Raw genomic sequence first — 20,274 nt, 5'->3', positions numbered from 1 at the left:
CTCCCCCCTGCCTGAGCCCCTCCCCCCGCCCCCTCCACTCTGACCTGCAGCAGGAGGCGGTTGAGCTCCACCTTGTCACTGGCCAGGCCCTCGCTCAGGGCGGCCATCTTGGACAGGGAGTCTCTCAGGCCAGCCTCCTGGCTCTGCAGCCTGGCCACATCCAGCTCCCGCTCGGCATTCCGGGACTCAACCTGCAGGACACCGTACAGGTAACACCACCGGGCCAGGAGGAGGCTGTGTGTGTGGTGAGTGTGTGGGTGAAGGAGAGTAGCGTGATATGAGGAGGTGTAGTGAGGAGTGGGGGAGGTGGATAAGAGAAACAGTAGGGAAGGATGATGAGGTGGAACAGGAGGAGGTGGAGGATGAGGACCTGGGGGAGAGAGGAGGAGGAGGAGGAGAGGAGGAGGACCTGGGGGAGAGAGGAGGAGGAGGAGAGGATGAGGACCTGGGGGAGAGAGGAGGAGGAGAGGAGGAGAGCAGCACCTTGCTGAGGGCCAGGGTGAGGCTGTTCTTGTCGTCTTGCAGCACCTCCTTCTGCAGGGTCACATGACCCAGAGCCTCCCTCAGGGTCACCAGGTCTCTCCTCAGCTCAGAGTGCTCTGCCTCCAGCACCTCCAGGCTCCTCTGGCTACACACACACACACACACACACACATAACACTACACACCCCTTCACACAGATACAGCCATGCACCTCTCTCCCTCATTCACTCTTCTGTCTTTTTCTCTGTCTCACCCCCCCCCCCCCCACACACACACACACCCACCTTAACATGCACTGTTTATATTAACCATCTCCCTAAGCGATCATGTCTCCCGCTCAGAGAGCCGGAGACACGCTGGGGTCCAGAGGTGGAGCCTCTCCCTGGGCCCTGGCCCTGACGCAGCCTCAGCTGGGAGCCTCTCCCTGAGCCCTGGCCCTGACGCAGCCTCAGCTGGGAGCCTCTCCCTGAGCCCTGGCCCTGAGGCAGCCTCAGCTGGGAGGCCGACAGGGACCAGCCTCTCTCTGGCAGCACAGCCAGCTCTGTCATGTAAATCATTTCTATTTTAATGCAGTGTCATCTGAGCGCAGAGCAGCTCTGAAAATGACATGTGGTCCTGATCCGAACGCAAAATAAACACTCTGGAGAGAGGAGGGGTGAGGAGAGGAGGGGTGAGAAGGACGTGGCTGGGGACTAGGGCTAGGGCTAGAGAAAGGCATGTTCCCCCTTTCCCTCCCCCAGGACGCTACCCTCTCTGGGTCTGGCTACGCTGGAGACCCAGCTCCTCTTCCAGGTCCTCTCTCTGCTGCCTCAGCAGGTCTCTCTCTCTCTGGAGCTCCAGGACTGCTCCCTGCGCCTCCTCCAGCTCTGCTCCCTGCGCCTCCACGTCTCCCTGCAGCTCAGCCAGCCTCCGCTCCAAGCTGCCCTTCTCACTGTCCCCAGTCAACAAGAGGGGAAGAGGGAGGGGGGGACAGAGAGAGAGATATGAAGAGAGAGAGAGATCAAACACAATCCACACACAGACAGGTGAACACCACCTTCTCCCTGCCAATCTCTCGAGCAACTTGGCACACACACACACACACACACACACACTCACCTGTGCAGGATGTCCAGGGAGGTGTGGTATCTCTGGCCGTCTCTCAGGCTCTCCTCCAGGGTGGTCTTCAGTCTCTGGGCCTCACTCTTCTGCTCCTGCAGCCTCTCCTCCAGCCTCCCCCTGGCCTCCTCAGCCTCTTGTAGCTGGGAGCGGAGGGAGCCCACCTCCTCCAGGGCCTCCGCCAGCCGCCCATGCAGGTCCTGGTGTCACAGAGCAGGGGGTGCGGTAGTATTAACAGAACAGCCTCTATCAACACTGGATCTATGAGACTGGGTGTGTCTGACCTGTGTCTGGGTGTGGTGCTGGGCGAGGGCCGTCTGGACAGCTGCCAGCGTCCTGCTTCTTAGGGGGGGGGAGGAGGGGGAGGAGGAACCTTCACCACAAATCAACTGAGAAAATAAAAATGGGGGAGGGGGGATATAGTACACTGGTTAGGCGCTTCTTTCTATTAAGATGTAAACAGATTAAGCCAGGTGTGTTCTGACCAGGTGTGTAATAACCAGGGGTGTAATAACCAGGTGTGCTCTGACCAGGTGTGTAATAACCAGGGGTGTAATAACCAGGTGTGCTCTGACCAGGTGTGTAATAACCAGGTGTGTAATGACCAAGTGTTTAATAACCAGGTGTATAAGAACCAGGGGTGTAATAACCAGGTGTGTTCTACCTGGTTGATGTTGTGGAGGGTCTGCTGAAGGGTCTCCACCTCAGAGCGCAGGCTGGTCCTCTCCTCCCTGTCCTCCACCCTGCCAGCCTCCTACAGCCAGCCAGGTCAGAGGTCACACAGGTAGACAGCCAGGTCAGAGGTCACACAGGTAGACAGTCAGGTCAGAGGTCACACAGGTAGACAGCCAGGTCAGAGGTCACACAGGGAGTCATGGGCTAGCCCTGACAAACACCAGACCACAGCAGTCTGGTGGTGGAGTTTATCAAGAGCTGGAAGTCCAGACTATAGGACTGCAGTCCTCCCATAACCCCCCTCCCCCACCACCAAGCCCCCCCACCCCAGCCCCCCTAACCCCTCCCACCATCCTGTCCAGGCTGGTTTCCATGGCAGCCAGGCTGGAGTCCTTCTGACTGTTCTGAGCTCTCAAATGCTTCACCATGTCAGTCAGCTCCAGGATCCTGCACACACACACACACACACACACACACACAGTGATTACAGTCAGCATGGCAGTGGGGGGGGTCAGTCAGCATGGCAGGCAGACGGGGTCAGTCAGCATGGCAGGCAGACGGGAGCCCACCTGGTGTTGAGCTCTACTTTCTCGGCGTCCCAGCGTCCCTGCAGCTGCATGGCCTCCTTCAGCTTGTGTCTTAGCTGGAGCTCCAGCCCTGAGGCCTCCGGGCCAGCAGGGGCGCTGTGCTGTGCATGGCTGGCCTCCACACTCAAACAGGCAGCATGCAGTCTGGCGCTGACACTGACACACTCCCCACGCACCTCCGACAGACTCCTGCAGAACACACACCACAATCCTGCTGCTGTTGCTTTAACACAACTGGGTCACAACCAGGTCTGACATGTTTTCAGTTTGATGCTTGTGTGAGGCCCATCATTTTCTTTGGGGCCAGGGTTCTATGTTACTGTGACGCCTGTAACCATCACTCTCCCAATCTGGGCTCTTTGAACCCATGAAACGCCAGCAGGATGATGTCTGTGAGTCATCCTTACTGCAGCACACTTCTCGTCCACACTCACGGTGGGTCAACATGACACAAGCACAGGCCTCAACACTGGCCTCCACCCTGATGGACGTCTCCAGGCAAGAGGCACCTCAAACCACCCGTCCCCAGGAGAGAAGGCTCCGAGTGGGGGGAGCAGGAAGACCCAGTGACCCCACTCCCCTTTGATCCAGGCAGGGATGGATGAGAGAAGGGGGGAGGAGGGGGAGGGTTGGTGTAATCCTGGAGCCCCCGGAGGAGCCCCCGGCGGCCAGCCTCTCTCACCTGTCAGCAAAGGCCCTCAGCTGGGTGCAGGAGCTCCGGAGGGAGACGGCCTGGCGCCACAGGGCCCTGACGCGGGCCTGCTCGCGTCCCAGCCGCGAGGCACTCGTCTGGGGGACAGAGAGGGGCACAGGGGGGGTCAGGGTGGAAGCGACGGAGGGGGAGGAACAGCAAGCAACACAGACACACTGAGGAGCTGCTGGGGTGTTGGAACACAGGAAACATGAACAACTCACACATACACACACACACACACATCACACACACAGAGTAACACAAACAAACTATTGGCCTTCCCTGTATCAACAGATGTAGCCATTTACAGTGTGAATTCCTTCATCCTGCCAGATTATTTGCACCGTTTAAAAAAGCCCCCCTCATTTTTCAACGATCGGAATGTTTTCACAGGAAACAACAACTCCAAAATCATAACAAAGAAACGAACAGAGAATGAGCATGAATCGACAAGCCTGGTTATGAATGGATCTGGCTCGCCATGGAGCTTTTACAGGGGAAGTTGCTCAACCTGGGAGAGGAGGAAGAGGAGGAGGAGGGGGACGGGGAGGGGGAGGGGGAGGGGAGGGGAGGGGAGGGGAGGGGAGGGGAGGGGGAGGGGGAGGGGGAGGGGGAGGAGGAGGAGGAGGAGGAGGAAGAGGGAGAGGGAGAGGAGGAGGAAGAGGAGGAAGACGAGGGAGAGGGAGAGGAAGAGGAGGAAGAGGAGAGAGAGGAGGAAGAGGAGGAGGAAGAGGCAGAGGAGCAGGAGGAAGAGGACGGAGAGAAGGATGAGGAAGAGGGAGAGGGAGAGGAGGAAGAGGAGGAGGAGGAGGGAGAGCCAGCCTTGCACTTTGCCTTCTCGGCCCATCAGCCCTTTTTTCCCCTCATTGGAGCAAGATCCTCCCCCCTGCTCTCTCACCTCCTGCTCTTGTCGCAGGCGTGCATCCTTCTCCTCCAGGACCTGCCTGTCCTGTTCTACCCTCTCCTCCAGGGCTTGATGGGCGGCACCCGCCTGTTGCAGCTGCTCCCTCAGCAGGCTGTTCACGCGGCCCAGCCCGGCACACCTGGAGGATTCACACACAGACACACACACAGGCATGTCACACACAGACACACACACACATGAATAAACACATACACACATTCCCCACATCCAAAATCAATCGCTGGGCCACTATATGACTGGTAAATTTACAGCCTTGTGAAGCTCTGACTCAGATGCGCTGTGCCAGCCTCGCTCAAACAGAGAGCCAGGGAGACAGTTTTAGAAAGTCCATGTCAACTCTGGAGTCATTTCTAACCTGTAGTGTCACTTCTCACACTGCACACACACCCCTCTCTGCTGACTGTCTCTCTACAATCCCATCCTGGACACCTACCTCACAGTGTGTGTGTGTGTGTAGGGGGGGGTGCCTGTTCCTGGTTACAAACGGCAAAACAAACCTGAAACTGTGACTATAGTCAGGAGTATTGTGTCCTGTGGTCCCCACAGTGCTGCTCCGCCACCAGGCTGTGAAAGGAACCTTGGCAGGCAGGAAGGCTTGTGGCAGGGTTAGAGAGACCCAGGTCTTCAGGCATCGGGTGTGTGGGAGGTTATGACTGAGCTCTGGAGGAGACGCCAACAAGGACTCGATACTTAACTCCCTCTCCCTCTCCCCCTCCCCATCCCCCTCCCCCCTCCTCCCCCTCCCCATCCCAGTCCATGTGCTGGAAAACAGACGGGAAAGTCGAGAGACCCAACGGGCATTCTCTCTCAACTCCAGCTTCTCAGAAACACTTCTGAGACTGGCTTATTTTGTTGTTGTTTCTCACCGAGGGAGAATAAAGGGGGGAAGTCAAACAGGAGCAAAGTTCTAACAGTCTAACAGTTCTAACAGTCTTATCATCCTCATTTCCCTGGATTTATGTATGTATGCTCTGATCCGCACACAGGCTCCTTGCTTGCTTCACAGTTTTTGGCATTTGATATTTTCCTGCATCATTTCATGGTTTTCATTAGTTCCTCTAGTACACTGGGAAGCCCTCCACCCTCCACCCTCCACCCACCTCCTCTGCTCCTCCTCCAGCAGCTGCTTGCTGTGGACCGCCTGGCTGAGGTCCTGGTCCCTCCTCTGGAGCCTGTGGGCCAATGAGTCCAGCTGGGCCTGTAGCTGGAACCCACACCACACCGTTACCTAGCAACACACACCGTCACCTAGCTACCCACACCACACCGTCACCTAGCAACCCACACCACACCGTCACCTAGCTACCCACACCACACCGTTACCTAGCTACCCACACCACACCGTCACCTAGCTACCCACACCACACTGTTACCTAGAAACCCACACCACACCGTTACCTAGCAACCCACACCACACCGTTTCCTAGAAACCCACACCACACTGCTACCTAGCAATTCACACCACACCGTTACCTAGAAACCCACACCCCACCGTTACTTAGCTAACTATACCACACTGTTACCTAGCAACCCACACCACACCGTTACCTAGCAACCCACACCACACAGTTACCTAGAAACCCACACCACACCGCTACCTAGCAACCCACACCACACTATAACCTAGAAACCCACACCACACCGTTACTTGGCTAACTATACCACACTGTTACCTAGCAACCCACACCACACAGAGTGTGACTGCTGGGAGACTCACCGACAGCCTGATCTTCTCAGACTCAGAGGTCTTCTGCAGCAACTGCTCCTCCAGCTCACCACAGCGCCTCTTGTACTGGAGCACCTGGGGATAAAACACACCCCGGCAGAGTCAGGTGTGCAGGGTCAGGTGTGCAGGGTCAGGTGTGCAGGGTCAGGTGTGTAGGGTCAGGTGTGCAGGGTCAGGTGTGCAGGGTCAGGTGTGTAGGGTCAGGTGTGCAGGGTCAGGTGTGCAGGGTCAGGTGTGCAGGGTCAGGTGTGTAGGGTCAGGTGTGTAGGGTCAGGTGTGTAGGGTCAGGTGTGCAGGGTCAGGTGTGTAGGGTCAGGTGTGTAGGGTTAGGTGTGCAGGGTCAGGTGTGCAGGGTCAGGTGTGCAGGGTCAGGTGTGCAGGGTCAGGTGTGCAGGGTCAGGTGTGCAGGGTCAGGTGTGCAGGGTCAGGTGTGTAGGGTTAGGTGTGCAGGGTCAGGTGTGCAGGGTCAGGTGTGTAGGGTCAGGTGTGCAGGGTCAGGTGTGCAGGGTCAGGTGTGCAGGGTCAGGTGTGCAGGGTCAGGTGTGACCAGATGGGGTTACCTTGGTCTGCAGCCTCTGCACCAGCTGAGCCTGCCTCTGTTGGCCTTCCTGATAGGCTTGCAGCTTCAGCCTATAGGAGCGCTCCTCTCTCTGCTGGTGCTCTGAGGTCACGCTCTCCTGATCCGAGTCTCCAGGCTGCAGGCCTAGCATCTGCTCCAGCTGGGGTGAGGGGGATGGGTCAGCAGGGGAGGACCCCAGACCCCCAGGAAAGTTGAGGGCCCCCCCTCCTGTCTAACGGTTAGGGGACCCCCCTAACATTCAGTGCATCTGAATCAGTTGGGTCTTTGAACGGACTGCTATTTCTCCTCTCAGGGTCCCAACTGTCTGCTTTATGTGGAATCAACATGTCCTGCAGCTTCTCATCCTCACACAACCCCTTACCTCCTTCCCTCCCTCTCCCACTCCCTCCCCCCCTTCTCTCCTCTCCCCCCTCCCTCCTCTCCTCTCCCCACCCTTATCCCCTCCTTCCCTAACCCCAATTTCCTAAACCACCACCCAAGCCCTTCATATCAGGCACACACTCTTCCCTCTCCTACCCCCCTCCCTCACCTCCAATTCTACCCCTCCCTCTTTGCTCCCCTCCCCCTCTCCCCCCCTCCCTCCTCCCTCCCTCTGCTGGGTATTAATCTCTCCAGCAGCAGAGTCCTTGAGGACAATGGCCTCCCTGTTCCACACTGCAGCCAGGTCTTCAAGCACATTATTAACACATTTTCAAACATCCATTTCTGGGGCTTTTCTGCTACAAACTACAAAAGAGGGCCTGGGTTTGTGTTTTTAGGTTTGTATTATATATGTTTTTTATGTTGAGGGGGGCTTGGGGGTGAGGGGGGCTGGGGGGTGAGGGGGGCTGGGGGGTGAGGGGGGCGAGGGGGGTGAGGGGGGCTGGGAGTGAGGGGGGCTGGGGAGTGAGGGGGGCTGGGGGGTGAGGGGGGCTGGGGAGTGAGGGGGGCTGGGGGGTGAGGGGGGCTGGGGAGTGAGGGGGGCTGGGGGTGAGGGGGGCTGGGGGGTGAGGGGGGCTGGGGGGTGAGGGGGGCTGGGGAGTGAGGGGGGCTGGGAGTGAGGGGGGCTGGGGGGTGAGGGGGGCTGGGGGGTGAGGGGGGCTGGGGGGTGAGGGGGGCTGGGGGGTGAGGGGGGCTGGGGAGTGAGGGGGGCTGGGGAGTGAGGGGGGCTGGGGAGTGAGGGGGGCTGGGGGTGAGGGGGGCTGGGGGGTGAGGGGGGCTGGGGAGTGAGGGGGGCTTGGGGGTGAGGGGGGCTGGGGAGTGAGGGGGGCTGGGGGGTGAGGGGGGCTGGGGGGTGAGGGGGGCTGGGAGTGAGGGGGGCTGGGAGTGAGGGGGGCTGGGGAGTGAGGGGGGCTGGGGAGTGAGGGGGGCTGGGGAGTGAGGGGGGCTGGGGCCAGGCACACGGCTCAGCAGCAGCTGGCTTTAAAAGGACCCTTGGAAACATCTGTGAGTGCGAAGCTATTGATTCTGCATTTTTTCAAGTATTTTGGCACAATTACGCCAATTACAGCAGCGGCCTACTTCTAACGTCCAGCATGACTGCATGGCAGCTGCTAGGAGGTTTACGACCCGAGCACAGCTCCTCCTCTCTGCTCCTCCTCACAACTCCTCCTCACAGCTCCTCCTCACTGCTCCTCCTCTCTGCTCCTCCTCACAGCTCCTCCTCACAGCTCCTCCTCACAGCTCCTCCTCTCTGCTCCTCCTCACAGCTCCTCCTCACAGCTCCTCCTCTCTGCTCCTCCTCACAGCCCCTCCTCACAGCTCCTCCTCACAGCTCCTCCTCTCTGCTCCTCCTCTCTGCTCCTCCTCACAGCTCCTCCTCTCTGCTCCTCCTCACAGCTCCTCCTCACAGCTCCTCCTCTCTGCTCCTCCTCACAGCCCCTCCTCACAGCTCCTCCTCTCTGCTCCTCCTCACAGCTCCTCCTCACAGCTCCTCCTCACAGCTCCTCCTCTCTGCTCCTCCTCAGAGCTCCTCCTCTCTGCTCCTCCTCTCTGCTCCTCCTCAAGCTCCTCCTCTCTGCTCCTCCTCCTCACAGCTCCTCCTCTCTGCACCTCCTCACAGCTCCTCCTCTCTGCTCCTCCTCACAGCTCCTCCTCACAGCTCAGAGAAGCCAGGAGCATCCCTTGTCCTTGCTTCCCCTCCCCCTTTCACTCCCACTTCCCTCTGTCCCCTCGCTCTCACCTCCCCCTCTCTCCCCTTCTCCCTCCTTCCCTCACCATCACCCCCCCCCCCGCTCTGCTTGCATCATTACACCTCATCGCCCCCGTTGCCAGTGAGCCTGAACTCATTGTTGTCCTCGACACACACCCTGTAAAACCTGCACAGCACAGAGGAGGAGAGGGAGAGAGGGGAGGGAGGAGAGGGAGAGAGGAGGGATGAGAGAGAGAGAGAGAGAGAGAGAGAGAGAGAGAGAGAGAGAGAGGAGGGAGGAGAGGGAGAGGGAGAGAGGGAGAGAGAGAAGAGGGAGAGAGAGAGCAAGCCTCCTCCCACCCAGGCGGTTGAGGAGGGTTAGTAAGGCCCCAGGGGTGAGTGGGTCGTACAAGCCGCCCATTTACAACCGGCCTCAGCACTCCTTCCATCCCTGCTCACTTTCAGCAAGCCTCTAAAGAGAGGCCCACCGTCACAGAACGACAGCAGAGGCCAGCCTCTCTTTATATCCTGCTCTTTGAGGTTCTCAATTGCCATTTTACAATAATGGTCAACATGCAGTTTATACAAAAGCAGACTTCCTGGGTGTGTCTTTATACGTCCATATGGTTTCTATGACATTTCCCTCCCTCCCATCTCTCCTCTGTCTCTCTTTCTTTCCTCTTTCACTCTCCCTCTTTCAATCGCTTTTTCTCCTCTCTTTCATTCTGTCTGTCTCTCTCACTCATATCACTTGCAAGTGTTCTGTGTCATGTTTCAGATACTAGAAACTTTTTTCCAGCCTTCAGAAAGTGTGTTTTGCATCAGGGTGTGTTTGATGACTGGATATTGATGCTTAGTGCCACTCCTCGTATTGTCTCATTTGATAAATATTTCAAACAACATCAAGGAACAACTGTCCTTTGATTCTCCCGCCAACCAGCAACCAGAGAGCTCTTCCCCCGGGCCTCGCTGGGCCTCGCTGGGCCTCGCTGGGCCTCGCTGGGCCTCACTGGGCCTGCTGTGCGGGGGCCAAACCTCGCTGCCATGTCGGTGGTGTGGATCAGAAGGCAGGCCACTAAATGATCATTCCAGCGCTGGCGTGAGGGAATCATGTCACTGCTGTCACAGCCGGCTCGCCCTCCCGCTCCCAAAATGAAACAGGAGGGACCTCATTTCACAAGTTCCTCCTAATCAATCCATTGGAAACTGGAGTCTGGGGGCTGGGGCTGAGGCTGGGGCTGGATCTGGGGCTGGGGCTAGGGCTGAGGCTGGGATCTGGGGCGAGGGCTGGGATCAGGGGCTGGAGTCTGGGGGCTGAGGCTGGGATCTGGGGCGAGGGCTGAGGCTAGGACTGGGATTCAGACCAGAAATAGAACCAGGACCAGGACCCCCTTGTCTCCAGCCCAGGACCACAGTGAGACATCTGGGCCAGGGTGTGCTCAGCAGGGCTTTCTCCCTGGCTTGGCCTGGGCCCAGAGGCTTCATAAAAGGAATTAATGGAGTGCACTATCTGTCAGATTCCTAAACACAGCTGGAGCGGATATGCACCTCTCCCCCCCTCTCCCTCTACCTCCCTCACCCCTCCTCCTCCTCTCCCTCCCCCACCCCTCCTCCTCCTCTCCCTCCCCCACCCCTCCCTCCTCCTCTCCCTCCCCCACCCCTCCCTCCCTCCTCCTCTCCCTCCCTCCCTCACCCACCCCTCCCTCCTCCTCTCCCTCCCTCCCCCACCCCTCCCTCCCTCCTCCACCACTCTCTCCTCCTCTCCATCCCCCACCCCTCCCTCCTCCTCCTCTCCCTCCCTACACTGTCCAAACCCTAACATGCTGTCATACCCCCCCCCCCCCCCCCCCCCGTTAAGAGAGATAAAACTGATTGTGAAAGCTGTTTATGCGATATCACCGAGGGGGGTTACGCCATGAGGGATGTGTGTGTGTGTGTGTGTGGGAGCCTGTGTGTAGGGGCTGGTCTAGTTCTGAGGACAGCTCTCAGAGTGAAGCCCTACAGTATGTATAGACGCTGAGGCTGCTATGGAGTTCAATGGTGATCATTATCACCTTGGGGTTATCTGGGGTTATCTGGGTGGAGGTAGAGCCCTGCTTCAAACCACAAAAGCTTTACAGTCAGGAGGATAGGGTTAGGGTTAGCTGCTCGTTCCACAGTTAGTCGGTCCAGAGTGCCGTTCCGGGGAGGCTGATTAGCACTGCACGCTAGCATCACAACGACGTCTCACAGAATCAGGATGCCTGAGGACAGGAGGTAGTCGATGGAACTGATGAACCACAACAAGGGTTAGGGTTAACCCTAACACAACCAGGGTTAGGGTTAACCCTAACACAACAAGGGTTAGGGTTAACCCTAACACAACCAGGGTTAGGGTTAACCCTAACACAACCAGGGTTAGGATTAACCCTAACACAACAAGGGCTCCATCCAAGGAACCTGACTCCTCCTGACTCCAGCATGTTGACATGACTCCTCCTGACTTGTTGCAGCATGTTGACGTAAACGTAGCACTCACTCTTTTTTTTGCCTCTTTTCACACCATCCCAACTTCAGCCACATAAATAAATATTCTATATCTAAGGCAAGCTAATTAAGCGCTATTTATAACCCAGGTTTTAAAGGAGTTCCAGGGGCAAAGCAGGCAGTGTGAGTTCATTAGACTTAAGCACCAGAAAGAGACCAGTGTTATCACAAACGCCTGCTTTGTATGCCTCGAAAAATGAGCCTTCTCTCCAGAAGCCCCTGGGGGGGCTATTGACCTTCTCCATGTTTCCCCCCCCCAACAGCAGCCAGTACTGGGGGGGGGCGGGCTAGGGGGGACCCCAGTCAAGCAGACGTTGGCCCCAGCCAGCCTAGGGGGGGTCTGGCCCGGCTTGATGAACCACAAGGAATCCCTTCATGGACTTCACTTCGTACTTACACACACTCACAAATACAAGGACATACATGCAGGCGCACTCACACAAGTACAAGCGCATTCATACAAACGCACACACAACCACCAGAACATAATTGACAGTCTGCTAACTCTCATCATAATTGAGCAGTAATATCGTCCTACATCCACATTATAGTGGAAAATGGTTTATGGCACGAAACATATAAATCAGCTCGCTTTGCCAGTTTATATGAAGTCATTCATGAAAGTGGACCTGGTCGCCCCTTTTTTCCAACCGGGAGTTTCACCCAGGAGGTAAATACAGCACGTGACGAGCTGTTTGTTTATCCTCGACTCCAAAGGTCTTTCCCCTCTCTGAACGAGCGCAGCATCTCTCTGATGTTCGCTCCACAAGAATTCTGTTTTAAAGCACTGAGGGCCTCAGCAGAGTCCCTGTCTCTAGATCTCATCCTGGAACGAGCTGGGGACAAGACCAAACCTCAGCATCCATGACTGAGACGAGGACTGCTGGAAAAACCTCCATGATGAACCACAGGGCTCATCCAGGCTGACCTACAGGATCAGAGAGAGGGGTCACCCTGGGCGAGAGGGGTCACCCCAAGAGAGGGGGGTCACCCTGAGCGAGAGGGGTCACCCCGAGAGAGGGGGGTCACCCCGAGAGAGGGGGATCACCCCGAGCGAGAGGGGGAGATGAGGTGTACACCTTTCTACTTTTTTTGTACCTTTTGGAAACTTAAAAAAAAAACTTCTGGGGAAAACTAAAAGATCTGAAAGATTTTTTTTTATCTTTCAAACCGTTACATTCAAGTTTTTTTTCTTAACCTTTCAAAACATAAAAAAAAATTTTTTGTAAAACCTTTTGAAACTTTTTATTCAAAACCTTTTTTCAAAAATATTTTTTCAATCGTTATTTTTTTTTTTTTCTCAAATGTTTTTTCCCCACAAACAGAGAGAGTAGAGAGAAGAGGAGAACAGAGAAGCCTCAAACGGAGCAGAGCACAGTAGAGTCTTCAAGTACTCATCAATGACAAAAAACTTTTTTTCCTAAATATTTTTTCAACCTTTCAAAACGATTTTTTGTGAAAGTTTTTTTTTTTATATACATTTTTTCAACCTTTCGAAACTATAAAACTTTCTTCAAGGCCTCAACAAGAGAGTGAAGTCTGACAAAGACCTGGCTGTACGTGGGCCGACACATAACGTCATTGTTATGTGATCCTGAAGCGCTTCATATGTCATCCTTACCTGAAGCGCTTCGTAAACACATGAAGTGTCAGTATCCTCCGACCAGAAAGTTGTGTTATGGAGACCTACCCTGTCTGTGAGGGCAGCCTGTCTGGTCAACAGGTGGTCTCTCTCAGCCCGGCCCTGGGTCAGCTGCTCCTGCAGAACCCGGTTCTCCTCCTGCAGGACCCGGTTCTCCTCCTGCAGCCTGGCATCTGACAGGAAACAGGAAGCTATAACATTATGTTTTTTGTTTTTTCAGATTTAGTTTGCCAAATTTTGTAGTTGTTTTGGAGGTTCATTTTTTTCAACAAGTACCTTTTTTATCTTTATCTGTAGTTTGTTGTGCATATACTGTAGTTTTTTTAGGTTAACACTACTAGGTGACCTGGACTGCAATCTTGACCTCTCACCCCTGGACCCCTGGACCTCTGTGGGGGTCTTACCGGTGGGAGGCTCGGCTAGGTTGCGGGTGATGATCTGGCGGATGCGTGTGGAGACCGGCGTGGAGGTGGAGGTGCAGGTGGGGGTGCAGGTGGGGGTGCAGGTCGGGGCATCCCCCCGCCCCGTCAGGCTGCTCTCCCCAACACCGTCGTCTGGTCGGAGAAGAGACTCCTCCAGCTTCTAAACAAGCAGCAGCATCCGTTGGTTTAGGTGCAGTTGTTATGTGAGGCCCTGCTTGTAAAATGACTATATGCTCCAGAAAACATTTTATTTGGTTGATTTAGATTTCTCCTCCTTGTACCTTAGTAATGGTGTTTTATAATAAGAAAGGCATTTACAAGATATCCTAAGTTTACGTTTAACAAGTTAAATCATACTTTTACTAAAAGTAAATATTCATAAGTCATTTTTTTGTATGTACGCTGTGGTATGTTTTAATGTGCAGCAGTCAAACAGCCAGCCAGGGCTCATGTTTAGGTTCAAGTTCAAATTCAGAGGTTCGTCCTCTCGCACCCACCTGGATGACAGCCTCGAGGAGCGGAGACGCTGCACCTCGCTCGCCTGGAGAACTCATTTCACTTTGCTCTTCACCTTCTACTTCGCGACTGTTTTGTAGGTGAAGTTGGATCAAATTCAAAAAAATCAAATTCTTCTGTCTGAAAACATGTTCTGTTTACCTGCAGGACTATTTATTGCATTCGCGTTGTATTGCTATGTGACATAGCTAAGCTGCACCAAAACACGAAATGCACGGATTTCCAAAGTTGTGCTTTGCACACAATAACTTTAGAGGAACTTGTAAAGACAAACAGAGCGCGAAACAAATCCCAGCAGAGGTTGCCCGGGGGACCAGACGCTCCCGGGCCGTTACCATAGAAATAGAATGCTGGCTTGGTCGTTTCCATGGTAGAAGAGACGCGCTGCTCTGAGGAAAGCAACTTTGCCTTGCCGCTTCTATGGAGAATGAGAGTTAATGAACAGAACCTGTTTACACGCACCGCCTTCAGCGGGCAACGATCTCTATATTTCCACTGTCCAGTATTGTATACAGTTCTTATTCGAAGTATTGAATACTTAAATGCAGGGGTGCTCAATTCTGGTACTCGGGGTTCACTGCCCTGCATGTTCTGAGGTTTACCTGCTCCAACACACCTGATTCTAATGAAGGTTCGTTATGAGGCTTCTGCTGGATAACGACCCATTCATTTGAAGCAGCTGTGTTTTAATGTTTCACTATCTTAAAAACGCTGTGATAAACATTGTTGATAGTTTAAATTAGCACATTCAGATACATTGACACAAAACAATAATATTTTCTACAAATATTTATTAACTCCTTTAGGGATCCTAAAACACAAACATAACAAAGTGAAAACATCTGAGGCAGGTTACAGAAGGTATAAATAAACACATCTTATGAGCTCCACACAAATACCAAAACAGAATAACGAAATATGAGAGCATGTAGCAACCTGCTATTCTGGGACACAAACCCCCTGATGATGTAGCCTACACAATAACTCTGCATGCATGTAGCGCAGACAGGAGCAGCTGGCACTAGGACCCTGACGCCCTGTCCTTCCTACAGCCCTCATCCACATGTCCAACCCCTCAGCCCTCAGTCTTCATCCTCAGCCCTCGTCTGTCAGTCCTCCTCCACAGGGAAAGGTTCTGGCCACTGTGCCGGGTCCAGGAACACAGAACACGCCCCACTGTAGAACCAGAGGCGAGGGAGGAAGCTCTCCACCTGCCACGAGTTGGAGGCTCTGTCGTAGGCCTCCACCTCCACACCGTAGTCTCCCTCCATGCCCTTCCAGTGCCCCCCCGTCACATACAGGTGGCCGTCCAGAACCACTAGGCCCCCGTTCTCGTGGAGCATGTGCAGGAACTGGACCTGGGAGGGAGGGCGGAGGCCAAGACACAATCGAGGCATTGAAGGCAGTGGAGGCAGAGACAGTCACAATGAGCTAACAGTGGTAGAGTTGTGATGACTGTAGACGTGTGATGGCTCTGACAAAGCCTGGCTGAAAGGTGAGGCTCACCTTCTGCCACATGTTGGCCTCGGGGTCGTACAGGTATACCTTCTTGGTGTTGTCAGCGATCAGGTAGATGAGTCCGTCCACCGAGACAGAGCGAGGAGAGGAGAGATACTTGGGGATGAAGGGAGAGCAGATCACGCTCCATCCGTCTGTCACACACACACCAGGCAGGGTCAGAGAGGTTCAAAGGTCAAACTAGCCCTTATTTATTTAGATCTCAGATTAGACACTGAAAGTGAAATGTGGAGTGATACAAAATCTAAAAACGACCATGTGCTAACATGACATACGTGACATGTACGTATGCGAGAGGAGGAGTGTGTTTTGCATTCGACTGCTCCTGCAGACCTATGACAGGGTTGTAGCACTGCATGGTCAAAGCGTTGTACTTCACGGCACAGGAGCCAATCAGGTACAGCTTCCCGTGACACGCCGTGGCAGTGAAGTTGGTTACGTATCTGAGGGCAGGGCAGGTCATACCCCAGGTGTCAGTGTAAGGGTCGTAATGTTCAACTTCCACATAGTTCAGTGTTGTGCCTATGGAGAGAGAGAAGGTGGGGAAAAATACTGGTAACTGATAGAAGATGGATCTTCTACTGACAAAAACATGAACATTTCAGATACAGTCGATCCAGCAGCTGCTTGGGCCCAGACAGATCCGCAGAGATCATGGAGGACATGGAGACTTCTAGCCCCCAACATCTCAGACGTGGTTCATCCTCTCACCTCCGATGACGTAGATTTCTCCGTTGAGCGTCACCGAGGTGTGGTTGGTCCGGGCTCGGAGCATGGGGGCCACCTTTGCCCAGCCGCCCTCTCTTGTGGTGTACCTCCAGGTCTCCGTGGTCGACCACGTGTTAGTCTGAGAGCCCCGCGAACCCCCTGGGAACCAAAGAGGGGGGTTACCTCCAGTCAGAATACCCTACCAGAGGGGGGTTACCTCCAGTCAGAATACACTACCAGAGGGAGATTACCTACAGTCGAAATACCCTACCAGAGTGAGATTACCTCCAGTCGAAATACCCTACCAGAGGGGGTTACCTCCAGTCAGAATACCCTACCAGAGGGGGGTTACCTCCAGTCAGAATACCCTACCAGAGAGGGGTTACCTCCAGTCATAATACCCTACCAGAGGGGGGTTACCTCCAGTCATAATACCCTACCAGAGGGGGGTTACCTCCAGTCAGAATACCCTACCAGAGAGGGGTTACCTCCAGTCATAATACCCTACCAGAGGGGGGTTACCTCCAGTCAGAATACCCTACCAGAGGGGGGTTACCTCCAGTCAGAATACCCTACCAGAGAGGGGTTACCTCCAGTCATAATACCCTACCAGAGGGGGGTTACCTCCAGTCAGAATACCCTACCAGAGGGGGGTTACCTCCAGTCAGAATACCCTACCAGAGAGGGGTTACCTCCAGTCAGAATACCCTACCAGAGGGGGGTTACCTCCAGTCAGAATACCCTACCAGAGGGGGTTACCTCCAGTCATAATACCCTACCAGAGGGGGGTTACCTCCAGTCAGAATACCCTACCAGAGGGGGTTACCTCCAGTCAGAATACCCTACCAGAGGGGGGTTACCTCCAGTCAGAATACCCTACCAGAGGGGGTTACCTCCAGTCATAATACCCTACCAGAGGGGGGTTACCTCCAGTCAGAATACCCTACCAGAGGGGGGTTACCTCCAGTCAGAATACCCTACCAGAGGGGGGTTACCTCCAGTCAGAATACCCTACCAGAGGGGGGTTACCTCCAGTCAGAATACCCTACCAGAGAGGGGTTACCTCCAGTCAGAATACCCTACCAGAGGGGGGTTACCTCCAGTCAGAATACCCTACCAGAGGGGGGTTACCTCCAGTCAGAATACCCTACCAGAGAGGGGTTACCTCCAGTCAGAATACCCTACCAGAGGGGGGTTACCTCCAGTCAGAATACCCTACCAGAGGGGGGTTACCTCCAGTCATAATACCCTACCAGAGGGGGGTTACCTCCAGTCAGAATACCCTACCAGAGAGGGGTTACCTCCAGTCAGAATACCCTACCAGAGGGGGGTTACCTCCAGTCAGAATACCCTACCAGAGGGGGGTTACCTCCAGTCAGAATACCCTACCAGAGGGGGGTTACCTCCAGTCAGAATACCCTACCAGAGGGGGGTTACCTCCAGGGTGGATGTGAGGCAGAGCTCCAGAAAACCCACCTGTGACGTAGACGTCATTATTCAAAGAAACTAGTGAGTATCCCCACTTGTTGTAGTTGGGGAAGTCTGCAAGCTGATGCCACTGTTCTGAGGAAAGAGAGAGAGAAAGAGAGAGAGAGAGACAGAGAGAGACAGAGGAATAAGTGAATTGAGAGCAGAAAGATAGCAGGGAGATAACATTAAAGTGCAAATCAAATAGAGACAGCAAGAGGGAGAGAAAGTGTGAGATGAGGTGAAAGAGAATGAATTAGTGATGGATAGAACTCAGAAAATACTTCAAATAACAATGGGTCTCTTGTCTATTGGACCAAAACATTGGAACAAACAGCACCAGTCATGGATAAGAGAGAGAGAGAGTGGGTTTACTAGTCTTGGTGTTGTAGAAGCCACAGTTCCTGGGCAGCAGTCTGGGATCTCTGTCCTCATCCTCATCTTCATCATCAGAGTCGTCCAGGGAGCGGCCCCCCATGACGAACAGCACCTCCTGCAGGTTGGGCTGTGGACTCTCACTACCACCATCCACCACTTCACCTGGACCCAGGTTCATTTTCTAACAAAGAGATTGTCCACACAACTGAATCAAAAAACATCTACTTGGTTTTGTGAAAAAAAGATTATCACAAGTCTGGAAGCTTTCTGAATTACGTCTGCTGTGGTACAATATGATGTAGTTTGAACCTCTGTATGATGTATGTTTGACATATAAATATAAATCTCTTAATAGAAGAACTAAGCCTAACCAAAAGCTCTTGTTTCAAGGTTGCTCAATCTCGATGTCTGTCTGTCTGTCTGTTTGTCTGTCTCACTGACCTCTCTGTACAGCCTCTCCACAGCCTCCCTGCAGCAGTCGGAGTTCTGCAGCAGGCTGTCTTTCAGCAGGGTCTCCCCCAGGTACTCCAGGGGCAGCAGGGCCAGCCTGGCCAGGCCCAGCAGCTCTGGAAGGCTGTCCAGCCGCGAGGCCTCCTCGTGCCGGACCCAGACCAGCGCCGCCTCCACCCGCGACCGCTCCGACCGCGTCTGCAGGGTCTCGTTAGCCAGGCATGCCACCAGCCGGCCCTTCTCCAGCAGCAGGAACTCCTCTCCCTGCTGCACTGCCTCAAAGTTCTCCAGCAGGAAGGCCCAGGCCTTGGCCACTACCTCTGGACAGCCGTGGAGCTCCCCGAACTCTAGAATCCCCAGGCAGTTGGTGGCATCGATCTGATTCTGGAGGTACCGGCCGCACACAGCCCGCACCGCCTGGAACTGCAGCTGGCTGGAGGTGTGCATGAGCCCCTCCACGTTGCCCTGGTTGATGGTCAGCTTGCCGGTGTAGGCGAAGTCCAGCAGGGTGCTCAGCACATCCGGGTCCACGTCCTGCAGCTCCACCCGGGCCGCGATGCTCTCCACAAAGTCCCCAGAGAACATGGAGCGGAAGTAGGAGCTGCAGAGCGCCAGCACGCCGCGGTGGCAGGGGAAGTCACGGCCCCGAGCACTCAGAGTGACGTCCACCAGCTTGGGGTGAGAGCAGAGGGAGCGCAGACCGTCCAGGACGCTTTGGGCGTGGGTGGACTGGCAGAAGTCCAGGTCGTCCACGTTACGCACCATGGTGACACCGCCTGACCTTTGAACCTTGACCTGACTGTCTGGTTGCTGAGCAGGAGCTGAGCTTGGTGTCTACCTAGGGACGCGGGCCACAGAGAGGTCAAGTTATGGCAGGGGTGTGAATCTATGGAACATTTGTTGTTAAAACAGACAGTGGTTGTTGTGGGATTACAAACCACTTAAGTCTGGATTATTGGGAATCCTGCTTTATCATTCGCTGATCACAAAAGTTCAGTCATATTAGTGCATCTGGACGGGTCAAACTAAAGAACATTTGAGGGCAACAGTATGGAAAATAGGTAGCAGACAAAGTCTGTCTTTCCTCCTCAAATAACGGGTTGATTAGTTCTTATGTATTCTGAAATGATCACGAGTTAGTCATTTCCTACCTTTAGTTACAGTGGAACCTGTTCACAATGTTCTAATGACTTGCTACCAGTGAAGTCTGAGAACACGCATCAGGTTTCCACAACAACAACTTCTAGACATGAGGAATCAACTCTTATGCCTTCTGGACAAATGCGAAAAAAGCATGAAACAGACCAGAATAAGCCAAGTGTAACTTGTTGGAGGTTGAGTATTCAATCCTTATAGAATCATAGAATTACAGTCTGTTTACTCACGGTCAGCGGTGTTCGTTTAGCTCCAGTCACAACTGAGGTTATGATGTTTCTCATGACATCTATCTCATGAATGTGTCTGGTTCTCATAAATTCACATTTCTTAACTTCAAAACAACCCCAAATTGAAAAGAGAAATGACAGACTTACCAGAGATATAAACACAAGCAGTATTTGCTCATAATTCCGGTAAAAGGACCTTTTAATGTTTCAGGAGTTGGTTACAACAACATGCTGTTGGCAGTATGGCGGAAGCCTTCTGCCAAGTCATTGGGACAGACCGCTTGTCTTTCAGCGGGCTATTTTTAGTCGCTCCAAAGCCAGGGGACTCAAAGTCAGATTCCAACCAGCATGGTTTTCACCCTGAACACCTGCTGTTAAAGGAAC

At 54.1% G+C, this 20,274-nt stretch overlaps 2 protein-coding genes across 4 annotated transcripts in view; both read right to left on the bottom strand.

Moving 5' to 3' along the window:
* The window catches only part of crocc2 (ciliary rootlet coiled-coil, rootletin family member 2), a 28,633-nt gene extending 14,442 nt beyond the window's left edge, over positions 1 to 14,191 (bottom strand). Inside the window, exons 1-16 of the mRNA XM_084676261.1 lie at positions 13,966 to 14,191; positions 13,451 to 13,628; positions 13,095 to 13,219; positions 6,749 to 6,907; positions 6,180 to 6,263; positions 5,563 to 5,666; positions 4,436 to 4,580; positions 3,526 to 3,632; positions 2,826 to 3,032; positions 2,607 to 2,703; positions 2,246 to 2,335; positions 1,866 to 1,970; positions 1,582 to 1,781; positions 1,232 to 1,414; positions 484 to 628; positions 45 to 191 (exon numbers count right to left, since the gene is read on the bottom strand). Of these exons, the coding sequence (XP_084532387.1) occupies positions 45 to 191; positions 484 to 628; positions 1,232 to 1,414; positions 1,582 to 1,781; positions 1,866 to 1,970; positions 2,246 to 2,335; positions 2,607 to 2,703; positions 2,826 to 3,032; positions 3,526 to 3,632; positions 4,436 to 4,580; positions 5,563 to 5,666; positions 6,180 to 6,263; positions 6,749 to 6,907; positions 13,095 to 13,219; positions 13,451 to 13,628; positions 13,966 to 14,022 (2,133 nt within the window). The 5' untranslated portion in view covers positions 14,023 to 14,191. The remainder of the gene's footprint in view (positions 1 to 44; positions 192 to 483; positions 629 to 1,231; positions 1,415 to 1,581; positions 1,782 to 1,865; positions 1,971 to 2,245; positions 2,336 to 2,606; positions 2,704 to 2,825; positions 3,033 to 3,525; positions 3,633 to 4,435; positions 4,581 to 5,562; positions 5,667 to 6,179; positions 6,264 to 6,748; positions 6,908 to 13,094; positions 13,220 to 13,450; positions 13,629 to 13,965) is intronic.
* Positions 14,192 to 14,758: 567 nt separating this feature from the next.
* Positions 14,759 to 20,169, bottom strand: klhl30 (kelch-like family member 30). Of its 3 annotated transcripts, none has more exons than XM_084676121.1 (8): positions 20,038 to 20,169; positions 18,497 to 19,343; positions 18,053 to 18,236; positions 17,687 to 17,773; positions 16,214 to 16,369; positions 15,836 to 16,024; positions 15,491 to 15,636; positions 14,759 to 15,342 (listed from the first exon to the last, which is right to left on the bottom strand). In XM_084676121.1, exons 2-8 carry the CDS (start codon positions 19,268 to 19,270, stop codon positions 15,094 to 15,096), a joined length of 1,785 nt encoding a protein of 594 aa, XP_084532247.1. In that variant the 5' UTR covers positions 19,271 to 19,343; positions 20,038 to 20,169; the 3' UTR covers positions 14,759 to 15,093. The 3 variants fall into 3 exon arrangements, with proteins under 3 accessions (XP_084532247.1, XP_084532248.1, XP_084532246.1); XM_084676122.1 differs by having other exon boundaries at positions 18,497 to 19,339; positions 20,038 to 20,147; XM_084676120.1 differs by lacking the exon at positions 20,038 to 20,169 and having other exon boundaries at positions 18,497 to 20,001.
* Positions 20,170 to 20,274: the final 105 nt, after the last annotated feature.

This window comes from Hypomesus nipponensis, chromosome 16 (genome assembly GCF_054491055.1).
Source record: "Hypomesus nipponensis isolate SF chromosome 16, ASM5449105v1, whole genome shotgun sequence".
Classification (NCBI taxonomy): domain Eukaryota; kingdom Metazoa; phylum Chordata; class Actinopteri; order Osmeriformes; family Osmeridae; genus Hypomesus; species Hypomesus nipponensis.
Note: the sequence above shows the minus strand (reverse complement) of the source record. Positions and strands in the feature narration are given on the sequence as shown.

Coding starts and splice junctions, on each gene's coding strand:
- klhl30 (XM_084676121.1), bottom strand. CDS start 19,270: ATGGTGCGTAACGTGGACGACCTGGACTTCTGCCAGTCCACCCACGCC. Junction 16,370..17,686: donor TAATGACGTCTACGTCACAG/GTGGGTTTTCTG, acceptor TTTGGTTCCCAG/GGGGTTCGCGGGGCTCTCAG. Junction 15,637..15,835: donor GTGCTACAACCCTGTCATAG/GTCTGCAGGAGC, acceptor TGTGTGTGACAG/ACGGATGGAGCGTGATCTGC.